This window comes from Opisthocomus hoazin, chromosome 28 (assembly GCF_030867145.1).
Source record: "Opisthocomus hoazin isolate bOpiHoa1 chromosome 28, bOpiHoa1.hap1, whole genome shotgun sequence".
Taxonomy (NCBI): Eukaryota; Metazoa; Chordata; class Aves; order Opisthocomiformes; family Opisthocomidae; genus Opisthocomus; species Opisthocomus hoazin.
The window spans coordinates 2,854,817-2,866,913 of NC_134441.1; the positions used below are offsets into that span (position 1 = coordinate 2,854,817).

Sequence of the window (12,097 nt, forward strand, 5' to 3'; positions counted from 1 at the left end):
CTTCTCAGTGTCAGGATAAAGTTAAGTGACCAGCATTCTTCTCAAGAAGGGATTGCTATCTTTTCGTAGCCTTAGGCTTTAAATAAGATTTTCAAGCAGCGTTTGATTGTGGTAGTGGGATGTAGACAGCGTCGCTACGCTGTCAGGCTGCGGGAACCAGTCCGTCGCTCCTTTGTAAGTCACGCCCGTCCCCGTTTGCTTTGCAGATTCGTCTTAATGCTTGCTTTCTGTCGCTGCTGAACGGGCACCGTTATAGAGCCGTAGGGGTAGAAGCGGGCAGCCAGGCCACCAGGGTTTCAGGGAGGATGTGGGGGTACGGAGGTCCCGTGTGGGGGTCCGGGGGGGTCTGGCAGTGCCCCTCGTTCACGGCCTGAGCCTGGACAAGCCCTTCGGTGCCCGGCGTTCGTAGCTCAGCCCTCTGCAGCCGCTGCCTGCGGTGGGAGGGCTGGGGGACGATTCCCTCTGCACCGCTCCTGACCATCGTTTAATTACAAGGCGCCTTCGGAGCCGGGCTGTCCCCCCGCCGCAGTCCAGCTGAGCCGGGGAGCGGGCTCCCGGGGGGCCGCGCCCGGGCTGTAGTTCCACCGCCCGGTGCCCGGCGGAAGGAGCCCTTTGTCCGCCGCTGTGCGCGGCCCCCGGGCACCGCCCGCCCGCCGGACGCGGATCCGGCTGCCACGTCCCGGGGGCGGGGCCGGGGAGCGGGTTGGGGGCGGAGCGAGCGGCGCGGCCCAATGGCGGGGCGGGCGGCGGGCATGCGCGCTGGGCCCCCTCCGCGGGGGGCGGGCGGGCGGCGCGGCCCCGGCGCGCAGAGGCAGCGCGGCCGCGGACCGGTGCGCACCATGTGCGGTAAGGGCAGGGCGGAGCGGGGCGGGAGGGGGCTCCCGGGGCCCTGCCCTGCTTACCGCGCCGGTGCAGCGGCGCTAGGCCGGCCGGGGCCGTGTCTAAAGCGTGCCGCGGCAGGAACGGCCCGGCCCCCGGGGCGCTCCCGGAGATTTGGGCGGAAAAAAGGGGGCCGGCCGCTTCTGCGTGCATCGCTTGTAGCGGGAAGGGGCCCCGTCTCCGTTATCTGAAGATGTCACCGTCTTGTCGACGGTCCGCATACGTTTTTCCCAGGGAGGCGTCTTGCAGCGTATTAGTAACTTGAAAGGGCAAATTGTCCTGAAATTATGGGCAGATGCGACCAGAGCGTGCAAAAGGCCAGCGCCCTGGGTCTGCTGAGACACGGCAGTACTGGAAATACGCTGTTTCCTCGGTGCAGAAGCCTTCAGGGCACTCGGCGGTGGTGGTGGTGGTTCAGTGGCGGGTGGTGCTGAGGGCGGTGATGCTCCAGTTCGGTGTCCGGTGGGCTTAGAGGTTGTCATTTATAAAAGCGATGAAGTGACTTAGAAGCCTCAGCCCCAGCGAACGTCAGTGGCATATACCTTGTAGGAAAGGGATAGAGGTTTCACCACTAGCATTTCCGAACGTGGCTCTGGTCATATCGGAATAACCACTCCCACTTTTGGGTGAAAAGCATGGTTTATTGTTAGGTTTTTAGGCGTTACAGCCTCTGACGCGGACACTTGCACATTGATTCAAGTTTACTCAAAGTAGGTTGCAAGGCAGACAGGTAAATCGGTTTAAGCGAGGCTGAGAAGCGTCCATTGCAGGGTTATGTACCGGCTCAGCTCGGGCTGTTCATAGCCCAGTGGAGCTTTCCCGTGCTGAACACCTGCCCTAAGTGAGCTGGAGCACAGGCCACTGAGGCTTCCGCTCCACAGTCGCTTAGGTACTTTCCACTCCCAGTTGCCATGTTAGTACAGTTACTCTGCCTCATATTTGGACACAGAAATATAATTTAAATATTCTCTTCCTACCACATCAATGTTACATTTTTCCGTGGAAATTTATACAGCAGTGATGCGTTGGCGCTTCTTACTTGTCTTTCCATGTTTCCTTCTTTATTTTTCCTCCTGTATTTTTATGTGCAAAATTACAATGCTGTTCTGACCAAGGCTGTGATTTCTATGCTTTATGTACAAGTTTCTAAGTTGCCATTTCTTTCATTTTTTTGTGAGATTGAACTGGTATCACCTTCAAGCTGTCAAGTCTGTGGAGCGCTACGAAGAGGCAGTCACAAATTCATACTTCAGCTTACGTTTAACGCTATGTTAATTTGTGTTAAAAGTACAAAGTGGAGCAAAGCTAAGAATAGAAGGGATAATTGTTATTATAAATAGCTTGCTGCAAGAATAGGGTTGGGTTTGGTGCCTTGTGCTTGCCTTCTTTGAGGTCCAGCCTTTGAAATGTGCAATACTAGCATTCCGCTCTTTTTAACTGCGATAAGCGCTGAAAACGCTGTGGGTAGTTACTTAGTTGTGTTCAAGATTTGTTGTGTTTCTCCCTTTTAGGTATAAGGCAAGTTCTTCTCGGATACTGAAACGTTTTATGAAACAGTAAGGAAAGCATCGGGGATTATTGGCTGTGTTGTTGAGTCTCGTTCTGGGAGCCAGAGATACAGCGAAAAATGAGGAGAGCATTAGCAGAGCGCGTTAATAGAGAAGAATAAGCCTTGGAAATTGAGGAGCTTCTGAATGCAGGAAGTGCGTGGCTGAAGACAGTTAAGGTTTTTGTAGGGAACAGGGGGAGAACTGTTTGGAGTCCGAGGGTGCTGCCATGTGAATTCTTGCGCCTTGCGGTTAAGCGCAGTTGGCAGAAACTAAGGAATACAGTCTTCTCTGCTGCTGCCGCTCGCGGTCAGGCTGGTGAGCACAAGACAAAATTCATGGTGGTCTCTGCTCGCGTTAGGAAATGTTAATTGCAGTGTCAGTTTGGGCTTTTTTCCGTGCAACACAGTAGACTCCAGCAAAGGAACAAGGTGAACAAAGTGAGGCTTTGCCCTCACAGATGCAAGTGTCGTAAATAGGCTGAGCTGCCTTGTGGGTACTCTTGAGTTCTTACATTGGCAAGACTTAGTTGTCTCTCTTAACTGAAGTGACAGTAGGCTACGTCTTCGAGGAGAGGCCTCTGATTTCTTGTGCTGTGGCTGCCTCAAGGCCTGAGCAGCCATGTTACACAGCGTAGTGACAGCCGTGCGGGCCTGGTTGCTTGTATAACCCTCAGACAACTTTTCTGTAGTGGAATTGTAAGTCAGGATATGCGTTGCTTTATCTTGCCGTGCTGTCTGGTGGGTACGTGTTCCACATTCAGATTTTTATCTACTTCATCTCAGATAGAAAGGTAGTTATTATAATGAATTTTTGTAAAAAAACCCAAAGATGACAATGCTGCTGTTGTCATCCGAGTTATCCCTGTGACAGCTTCAAGACTGGAGTTACCGACACAACGTTTTCAACGTACTGATAATCCCGTGTTGAGGTTTGGGTGCGCTTGACCTTATGAAGTCCTGTCGTCTGATGCGCTCGTAGTGCTTGACAGGTGGAGGAAAGCAGCCTCAAAGTTCAGTTCCTTGATGCCTAGCATAAATGACAGGGCTGCTGTGTAGACGTACTGGGTTTTTGGTTTTAGTAGCATAGTGAAAAATAGGTTTTGTTCCTGGTATGTATTACAGACTTGCAGTCTGAAGACCTAGCCAGGTGTAGATTGGGTGTGCTTTGGTCTGAATGCACCAAACCAGTTCAATGGCATCTATGAAATAGTTTGGAAAACAGGTTTTTCAAGGTAGCCAGGCTCCATAGACTGTTCTGTAAATAAGTAAACCTATCGTGTGCCTTGACTGTTTTTAACAATAAAAAGGGATTTGGGCATTTAGGCCTTGTATTACTAGTGATTACTGAAGATAAAAACGGGCTTAAGAAAGACTTGAGGTTTCCAGTTCTGGGGTTGCGCGTACATCGGTGGGGACTGCCCTCCCACCTGCCGAAACAGCGTTTGTACACCGAGGTGTTTGCCTTGCTGTGAAGCACAGGGTAGCGGCGCTCGCCCGGAATGAGCCTGCAGAATCGATGCCCTGGGTGTTTACTCTAGACAGGAGAAATCTTGCCCTTTTTAGCTGGAGAGAGAGGTGCGCGCGTGGGTGCTAAAAGAAACATCCAGAGGACAAATGTGGCTCCCCACCGAGTGGGTGTTTTTCTGCTTTGCTGTTTTCCCAGCGCAGACTTCATGAATTGAACGTAAGCTCTCCTATGTGCAGCTAGCAGACATAATAATGATAGTCTGCTTGTTTCTGACCTTGTGCTCCTTCAAACTGTGCAGAATGAGCGTTGTTTCGGTACGCAGGGGTTGGCACAGCGTTCCACCTCACCGAACCACCGGGCAGCAAATAATAGGAGCCCACTCCAGCGGATGCTGAGCGTCGGTTCTGTGCTGTGGTTAGTATCCATGGCAGAACTTGCAGTTACTGCCTAGTGTCTCACTTGCTGTAGCTGGAAGAAGAATATCGCTTTTCCCGTTCTGTAATGTGTATTGTGGATGTGATATTTAGTAGCCTGCATCTAATTTATTGAAGACTGGAGCCTAATAATCAGCACCAGGATAAAGGATTCTCTGGAAATGCCAAGTGGGTGTGCTGATAACGTCATCTGTTGAAATGGTTTTAACAATATACAGTATGGTGTAAAGGAATTTGTAATCTGACAGTAAACCTAGCCTGAAGGCTTTTCTGCTTTTGTGGGAAAAGGATTCTGAGAAGCTATTCCTGAGTAACTTCACGTACTCAAAGACACTGGAGAAGATAATTTATTCTTACTTGGTAGTGGTGATTCATTTCATTTGCCTGTGAACCTGCCATGAAATAAAGGAACGTGAGCACCAGAAAGGTCACAGGAAAATGAAGTTCTCAGAAAAAGTATTTTAGTGACCGTGAACAACAGAAATCATGACCGTCCATTTGGTAAAAATGCTGTTGTGTTAAAATCTGTCAGGTGTTTATAGGGTGTTCTTTATGTCGCTGTCATTAGGAATGCCTAGCTTTTATGCTTGAATACTAAAAATCGGCTCGAGAGAGAGCTGAGTTTCACAAGCAGCTGAATACCTGTTCTGCTGGTGGTTCGCCAGGTGAGGTTTTTAAGGCAAACCTGCAAGAAGGGAAATACTTTTTTTTAAAGTATATCGTTCCAGATGTTTCACTTAAGAGAAATACATGGAGGACTTCTGAGGTGAGTCTTAGTGTGACTGGCGAATCGTATGATAAGCTGACATGCTTTCAGCAAGTCTTTTCAGTCCATATGTACAAAGTCCTGTGTCAAGTTACTGGTTGAAATGTTTTTATTATGTTGTAAAGCATGACTGCTGTTCTATTCTTGCAGTATATTAGTGTCAAGTACTGGAGTAATATTAGTGTATTCCAGACAGGGGTATTGTGTTTTCTGAGCCTGTCAGATATAAATTCCTGTAGTATGCTTGCTGCTGTCTTATTTTAGCTGGGAATTCACTGTTATAAACAGCGCTGGACTAGAATGAAGTTCACAGGGATTTTATTTTGTTTTTTCACAAGGGAGTGTAGTGATAGGACAAGGGGGAATGGCTCTAAACTAAAAGAGGGCAGGTTTAGATTAGAGATTAAGAAGAAATTCTTCCCCATGAGGGTGGTGAGGCCCTGGCCCAGGGTGCCCAGAGAAGCTGTGGCTGCCCCCTCCCTGGCAGGGTTCAAGGCTGGGTTGGACGGAGCTCTGAGCACCCTGGGCTGGTGGAAGGGGTCCCTGCCCATGGCAGGGGCGGTTGGAACCAGATGATCTGTAAAGTCCCTTCCAACCCAAACCATTCTATGTATCTGACCTCAAACAATGCCAGCTCAAGACTTCTCAAGGTAGCGTAATTAAATGTCATTTGTATATCCTGGTTTTCTGCAATACTTCCTCTTCCTGGCTTGTTCCAGAGGGCTGGTGTGGCGTTACTGTTGAGAAACACCTGTGGTGAATGGTGTCCAAATGCGTGAGTTGGGCTGAAACCGAAACTCCTCAGGTCTGGTAGGGACCTGAAATTTGCAGTGGGTTGGGTTCAGGAATGTTCTGCTTGGACTTAAGATTTCTACGTTTTCAGCACCTGGCATCTAGGCTGGGAAGGAGGAGAAGCTGGTGGTGCACCAGATGGGACCCTGACAGAAATTTGCTACATTTGCATTGGAAGTTCATCAAACCCAAGATGTTTCCGTTGACTGTTGTGATTTAAATGAATTGTCACTTTGACAGAAAAATTGGCGCTTTGTGACAGAGCGCTCCTCACGGAAGCCTTCAAGCAGCTGTAAAGATCTGTGCAGTTCTCGTCTTTTCATCTTTTGAATCGTGTAGATTGATTTGAATAAAAGCACAGGGAGGGAGAGATCAAGGCTTTAACAAGGCATTGTGGTTGGGAGAAAAACGTCTCTCTGGTGCGTGGAGGAAAGGTCTTTTATGGCCTGAACTGCGAGGCAGAGCTGCCGTGTGCCATCCCGCATCTGCCACGTTCCGCCTCGGAGAGGGTGACGTTCTTTAGCTGGGTGAAGTGATCCTCTCTTCAGCTTTGGAGTAAAAAGAAGTTCTGTTCTGGAACGGCCAGGGCTTTGTCATGCTGGGACGTAAGGGTCACCTGAGTGCCCTTTGAGACATCACAGCCGCGGTCCGAGCTGTGCCTTTACACAGGGAGCGAAGGCTGGAGGTGTAATTCCAGAGCAGCATCTTCTCTGCAGAGCCCCGGTTGGTGGCTGCTGGGAGAAACAAACATTTCTCAAAAATGCACTTAGATCCGTGAAGCATAGCAAGCGTTTAATGCTTCGGGTCTTTTTTTGTGTTTTCTTGTCAGTGTTTGTGTCGAGGGCAGTGGATTTGTACTTCAAAATGGCAGCAATTGCAAGGTGCGATCCCTCGTATATTCCGTAATAATCTGATGGTGAGGGTAGAGCCAGTAGAAATGCTGTTTTCCAAGTGTGGATTGAAACTGCCTCCAGCTATGAAGAATCAAATTATTATGGGGTGTTTGAAAAGGAGGAAATAAATGCATTTGAAAATCTTTCTGGTAAATGAAACTGTTATTTACACATAATTCGTTGTGATCAAATGTCATAAATGGGTGATAAACCTTCAAATACTGGATTTTAGCTTGCAGATTAGCAAGTCGTGCGTTTAGGAAGGCTCGTGTTAGTTTTCACCGGCCTTATTGTCCCATTTTTTACTGTAATTATGCATCATTTTTATCTGTTATTCTATTTATTTTTATTTCTTTTTTTCTCCTGTTTTCTCTAACATGAGTTTTAAACCTGCTGGTCTTACTTGCCTTCTCTTTTGTAAAATGTGTCGATCACAGGTGCGCTCAGAGAATTTTATTTTCACAGTGGTGTCTCCATTATCGCTCCAGCTGTTTCCCTGTCAAGATCTAAAAACCAAACTGAATCAAAACTGAATCTCCCAATGTTTACACGGTCGTCTCTTTTGAAGAGTGTGTCCGCATATTTTGCAGCGTTAATACTGTATTTGCATTTCTTTCAGCTGGCTTGCTTTTCCAGAGTCTCTTGTGTCTTCTGATAAGAAGCACTCAATTCCTTGGGTTTTGTGTTTTGTTTTGTTTTTTTTTTTTTTGGTGGCATTCTTAGTCTTAGATTCAGATTTTTTTTTGTAGTCCTCACGGATAATCTTAATAGAATTATGCTGTAATTAGTAGATTTTTTTAGTGCCTGAGACAAATGCCAAGTTGGCTCCTTTCTAGATAGATGTTTGCTGTTTGTTTGCAATACAAGTAGAAAGAAGCAGTATTTTTTTCAGTCTCATTCCAGATGAGCCATCCCTTCCTGGAGGAAGACAGTTTCTACTTGGTTGCTGTTCAGTGCATGGCGTCTTGTTGTACACTGCTAGCAGCTGTGGTCTGTGGCAAGGAAGCCAGTTTTGGGCTGTTGGTTTGTTTTTTTGTTGTTGCTGTTGAGTTTTTTTTAAGTTCAGGTGTGACTGAACTTGTTAAAATGTGCAGAGAAAATAACGTTTCAAGCCACTGTCTGGTGTGGATTCAGATTTAACAAAGATGTCCAAAGTCAGCCCTGGCTAGAGGAAAATAGTTCTGGTTTTGTGCCATTTTTTTGATTCAGAATAAGTTACAATCCTTGTGCCAGAAGCAGGATGGAGACTAAAATGATCAATTCACATTTATGAAAATATTTTATCAAAGGAAACCAAGTTTCTGCCTAATAGTTGTGCCTGTCTGTAGAGTTAGGCTTTCTTTTCACATGGACAACTTCATTTGAATGACCTTGCTGGGGCACCAAGGGTCTGTGTGGAAAGTGCTGTGCAAAGCGATCTTCAGTGGGGCTTTGAGCAAGGGGCTGTGGTGTTTCCTTGGTGTCCCCTCGCCCGCGCCCGTTTGATCAGCAAGACAGCTGACGTGCTGCCGAGGGGGACGCAGAGATTGCAGGTGCTTCTGGAGGGCTGTTCCCAGAGCGAGGAGCTGCCCGGCGCTGTCGGAAGGGTAAGGCTCCAGCGTGTGGGTGGGGGTGGGACCCTTCGCGTGTGCTGCCGAGGTGCGTAAGGCAGGGAGAGAGGTTTCAACTCTGAAGTTATTTAGCTAATTTGGAAAAACGTAAGCAGCGTTCATGTTTCTGTAATTACTCGTGCTGGTTATAATTATGCCTGCTGAAGTAGCTTTCCTTTGGTTGCCATGGTAGGTGGCTTTGGTGTAAAGGGAAATGTCAGGAACTGCTGGAGCCCCGCGTGCCTTTTCAAAGCCATCTCGTGTGCTCGTTTCCTCTGCTTTATGGTGCACACGGGTTATTTTTGCGTGTAATGCTACCGCTGCACTGGGCGCCTGTTTGGGAGGTTTCTGGTAAATATGGAGAGAGGGGCTATTCCAGCTGCCTGCCCAGAAAGCAGTCTGCCTCGTGCTCCTGGTGGGAGACCTGGAAGTCGCTTCAAGGATTTGAGGCATCCAGGATACAGCTGAAATGTGCCGCCCTTCAGCCTGCGTGACAGCTGCTGGGGGTCAGTTCGCTTGTAAACAGGGAGGTTGCTGTTCTCCTGGAGAATGCAGTTTTTAGAAGCAGAGTGAACGAAGTATCTCAAATTGGAAAACTTTTTATTTGCCAGAAGGGTGGGGAGGAGGCTCCGGAGACCGAGAGCGTGGGGAAAGTATCCTTGAGAGGAGGCTTCTGAAACAAGCAGAGGTTGTTAACTGCTGTTGGTGTTGTATTATCTGCTGAGTTTTTAGCTGTAAGGGCGAGGTTTGTGGAGGAGGACCTCACCCTCTCCGTGTGGTTACTGGGACCAGCGTTCGAGCTGAGCAAACGCCATCAGGAGGTGGCAGCGGCAGGGCTTGGTTGGTTCAGGATGTCAGCAGCAATGGACGTGAACCTGCAGGTTTTTATGAACTTGGTCCTGGTAGTGGTTATTGGAGAAGGCTTTGGGCAAACGAAGGCAGGAAAGAAACCAAGTAAAAAGCTCCTTTTTTTTTTTTTCCTTCATCTGACTAGGTGCTTTAAGAAAGAGGAACAATAGAACGTGCATCTAATATTTTCTAGCAATAATGAAGAAAATAAGCAAGACGTGGCATGCTCTTTTTGCAGCAGAACTTCAGGGTGTTGTAGCTTCTCGTGCTTTGGGAATGGGAAGGTGAAGCCGATGCCAAACTTGTCCCGAGACCTGTAGCCACAGTCTGTGTGAAACGGAGAAGGAGTGGGAGGGTGTCGGAACAGTACATGGCTGTATGACCTTGTTGTCCCTGCTCAGGCCAGAACATCCCTCCTGAACGTTTTGGTGCGTTGCTCTGTGGTGCTCAGTGCTCCCAGTGACTCTGAGTAGCCTGCATTTCTACTTACAAAATCAATCAAGAGATCAGAAGGCCTTGAATTATTTAGTTTAATTCTGAAACACAATCAGCTTAAGAAGCCATTTTTCAAACGTTCTTTAAAATGATCTGTGGGTAAACTTAAAGATAACATGTTCCGAAAGTCATCTTGGGAGGACAATTTTTCACACGAACATAAGTTTGGGGACTGCGAGGCAGGGCTGTACGGCAGCGCTGTCGGAAGAAAATCACCGATTTGGGATGCCTTTAAAAGGACTTTGTTTTTGCGTGTGCGCGACTGAGCTCCGTTCTCCTCGAAAGGTTTTGATAAAGTTTCTCAAATTACAAACCTCGACTTACCAGTCCCTTACGTATCCGGGTGTTTGTGTGAAACCTGTCTTGCTTTTATTCCACGCAGATATTTTTCTCCTTTAAAATGTTAGACGGGGGAAATGGTGGATTTCAAGTACAGATATTTCTAGCATCCTGTAAATGTCTTCTCATGCCACTGCTTCACGATGGCGCCAAAGGAAATCCTTCTGAAACAGCCGTAGTTGGCGTTGGAGATGTAGGAATTTGTGTGCCCCCATCACTGCTGAAAAACAGAAGCAACAATTTATTTTTCAACCCACAGGAAAAACGGCTCCATTATTTTGAGGGTGTTAGTTAGCATGAGGTAAATGGTTTTTTTCCTTAATGAGTCTGTGGGAAGAACTTAGAGAAAGCTCTTCGAGGAAGCATCCCTGCTGAAGATGGTGCTTCAGCCTGCAAAGCTCAGTCTTGGCAAGCCTTGAGTTTGTCCTCTGGAGCGAGGAGTTTCCTGTCCCCGGCCCCGTCTCCTCACAGCTCGTTCTGTCGTGCAGGTCCAGCTCACGTGGACGTTCTTTCTCCCCTCGCACCCAGGCTGGTCCTGCGTGGTTGCTTTCAGTGTCATGAGAAAGACGCTGGCCTTTTGTCGTTAGTTTTGATCTCAGATGTTAGCGACATCTTCTCCGTTGGACCTCGGGTGGGGTGAGGAAAGGCTGGGAACGTGGTGGTACCTTCCTGCAGGGGGTTCTCGGTACGCAGGCTTGTTTGAGTTCTAGCTTCGTGCGCAGAGAGTAGATGGCACGTACGGAGCTTCCTCAGCTGTGATGTTGTAAGATTAACGCTCTTTTTCCCCATACAGGCATCTTTGCTTACCTGAACTACCATGTTCCCCGGACGAGGCGGGAGATCCTGGAGACCCTTATCAAAGGGCTCCAGCGGCTGGAGTACAGAGGCTATGATTCTGCAGGTAGCTCTCTCCGAGCAGCAGCCGTTCATTTTTGAACTTTGGCTTGTCAATGATGATTTTTGTGGTGTGTTTGTGGGTGGTTCCTCCTGTCTGCTGCTTTTGAAGAAAGCTGGGACACAAATTGGATGTGCGTGTGATCGTGTGCTCAGAGGTTTGGATTGACTGTCAGTGGCCAGATTTCTGTGGGCATTCTTTAAAAACACCTACAGGATGCCAAGGGGAAAACTCACTCCTGATCTGAGGGGCTCTTGCATTTATATGGGGAGTGGGCTGGGGAGACAGAGGGCACTATGGAAAAAAAAAATAATAATCAGTAGCTGTTTACATAAAATACTGTAGTATTCTTTCTGCCCTTCATGCTCTTTCTCCATATTCCGTGACGGTGCTTAGGTGTGGGAATTGATGGCGGAAACGACAAAGACTGGGAAGCTAATGCTTGCAAAATCCAGCTCATCAAGCAGAAGGGGAAGGTGAAGGCTCTGGACGAAGAGGTGCACAGTACGTATTTCCCTTCCCTGCTTTGCCTGCTCCCTTGCCTTGGAACATCCTCTCATCTCGTTTCTGGTTTGAATGTCCCCCGGTTCACCCAGAAACACCGTATTTCCAAATAACTGTGCACGTAAACGCTCGCGCGTCTGCGTGGAGAACCCGGTGATCCCCTGGATGTGGTCAGGAAGTTACGGAGAAGTCCTGATGTCTCAAGACAAATGAATCACATCCCATGAAAAGGAAACAGACCTGAACTGCATTTCAGAGCCCAGACCCAAAAACCCGAACAAAATGCTCCTTCAGCTGGGGGAAGGGGGATTCCTGGGAGAGAATTCCTAGAGCTTGGGCAAAAAGTGAGAAATGCTCTCGTAACTTTGCCAGCTGAATTTTAAATTTCCACACGTAACGCTTGTCCCAGCTCAAGCTGCCCATCGAGCAGTGATGGCGTCGGGAGAGCGCTGATGTCTGCCTGTAACTGTCACATTGCTGGGACACAGGGAGCGAGGTCTGCTGCCTCTGCCTCTCTGCGCTGCCTTGATTTAACGCGGAGTTCGTTAAAGCTGCGCAGAAGGCGAGGAGCGCCGGTGAGCTGCGCGAGGACGGGTCCTGGAGGGGTCAGGATCTCCTGCGCAGCCGGGAGCTGCTGCGGTTCGG

At 48.4% G+C, this 12,097-nt stretch overlaps 1 protein-coding gene across 4 annotated transcripts in view; it reads left to right on the plus strand.

The window, feature by feature from the left end:
- GFPT1 (glutamine--fructose-6-phosphate transaminase 1) overlaps nucleotides 1-12,097 on the plus strand; it is a 54,246-nt gene that overhangs the window by 1,431 nt on the left and 40,718 nt on the right. For 3 of the 4 annotated variants that reach the window (XM_075444856.1, XM_075444858.1, XM_075444857.1), the window contains exons 1-3: nucleotides 770-846; nucleotides 10,847-10,954; nucleotides 11,345-11,452. In XM_075444856.1, coding sequence (XP_075300971.1) covers nucleotides 840-846; nucleotides 10,847-10,954; nucleotides 11,345-11,452 — 223 coding nt within the window. In that variant the 5' untranslated portion in view covers nucleotides 770-839. Of the gene's footprint in view, nucleotides 1-769; nucleotides 847-10,846; nucleotides 10,955-11,344; nucleotides 11,453-12,097 lie in introns of those variants that run through there. The other variant, XM_075444859.1, reaches the window with a different exon arrangement.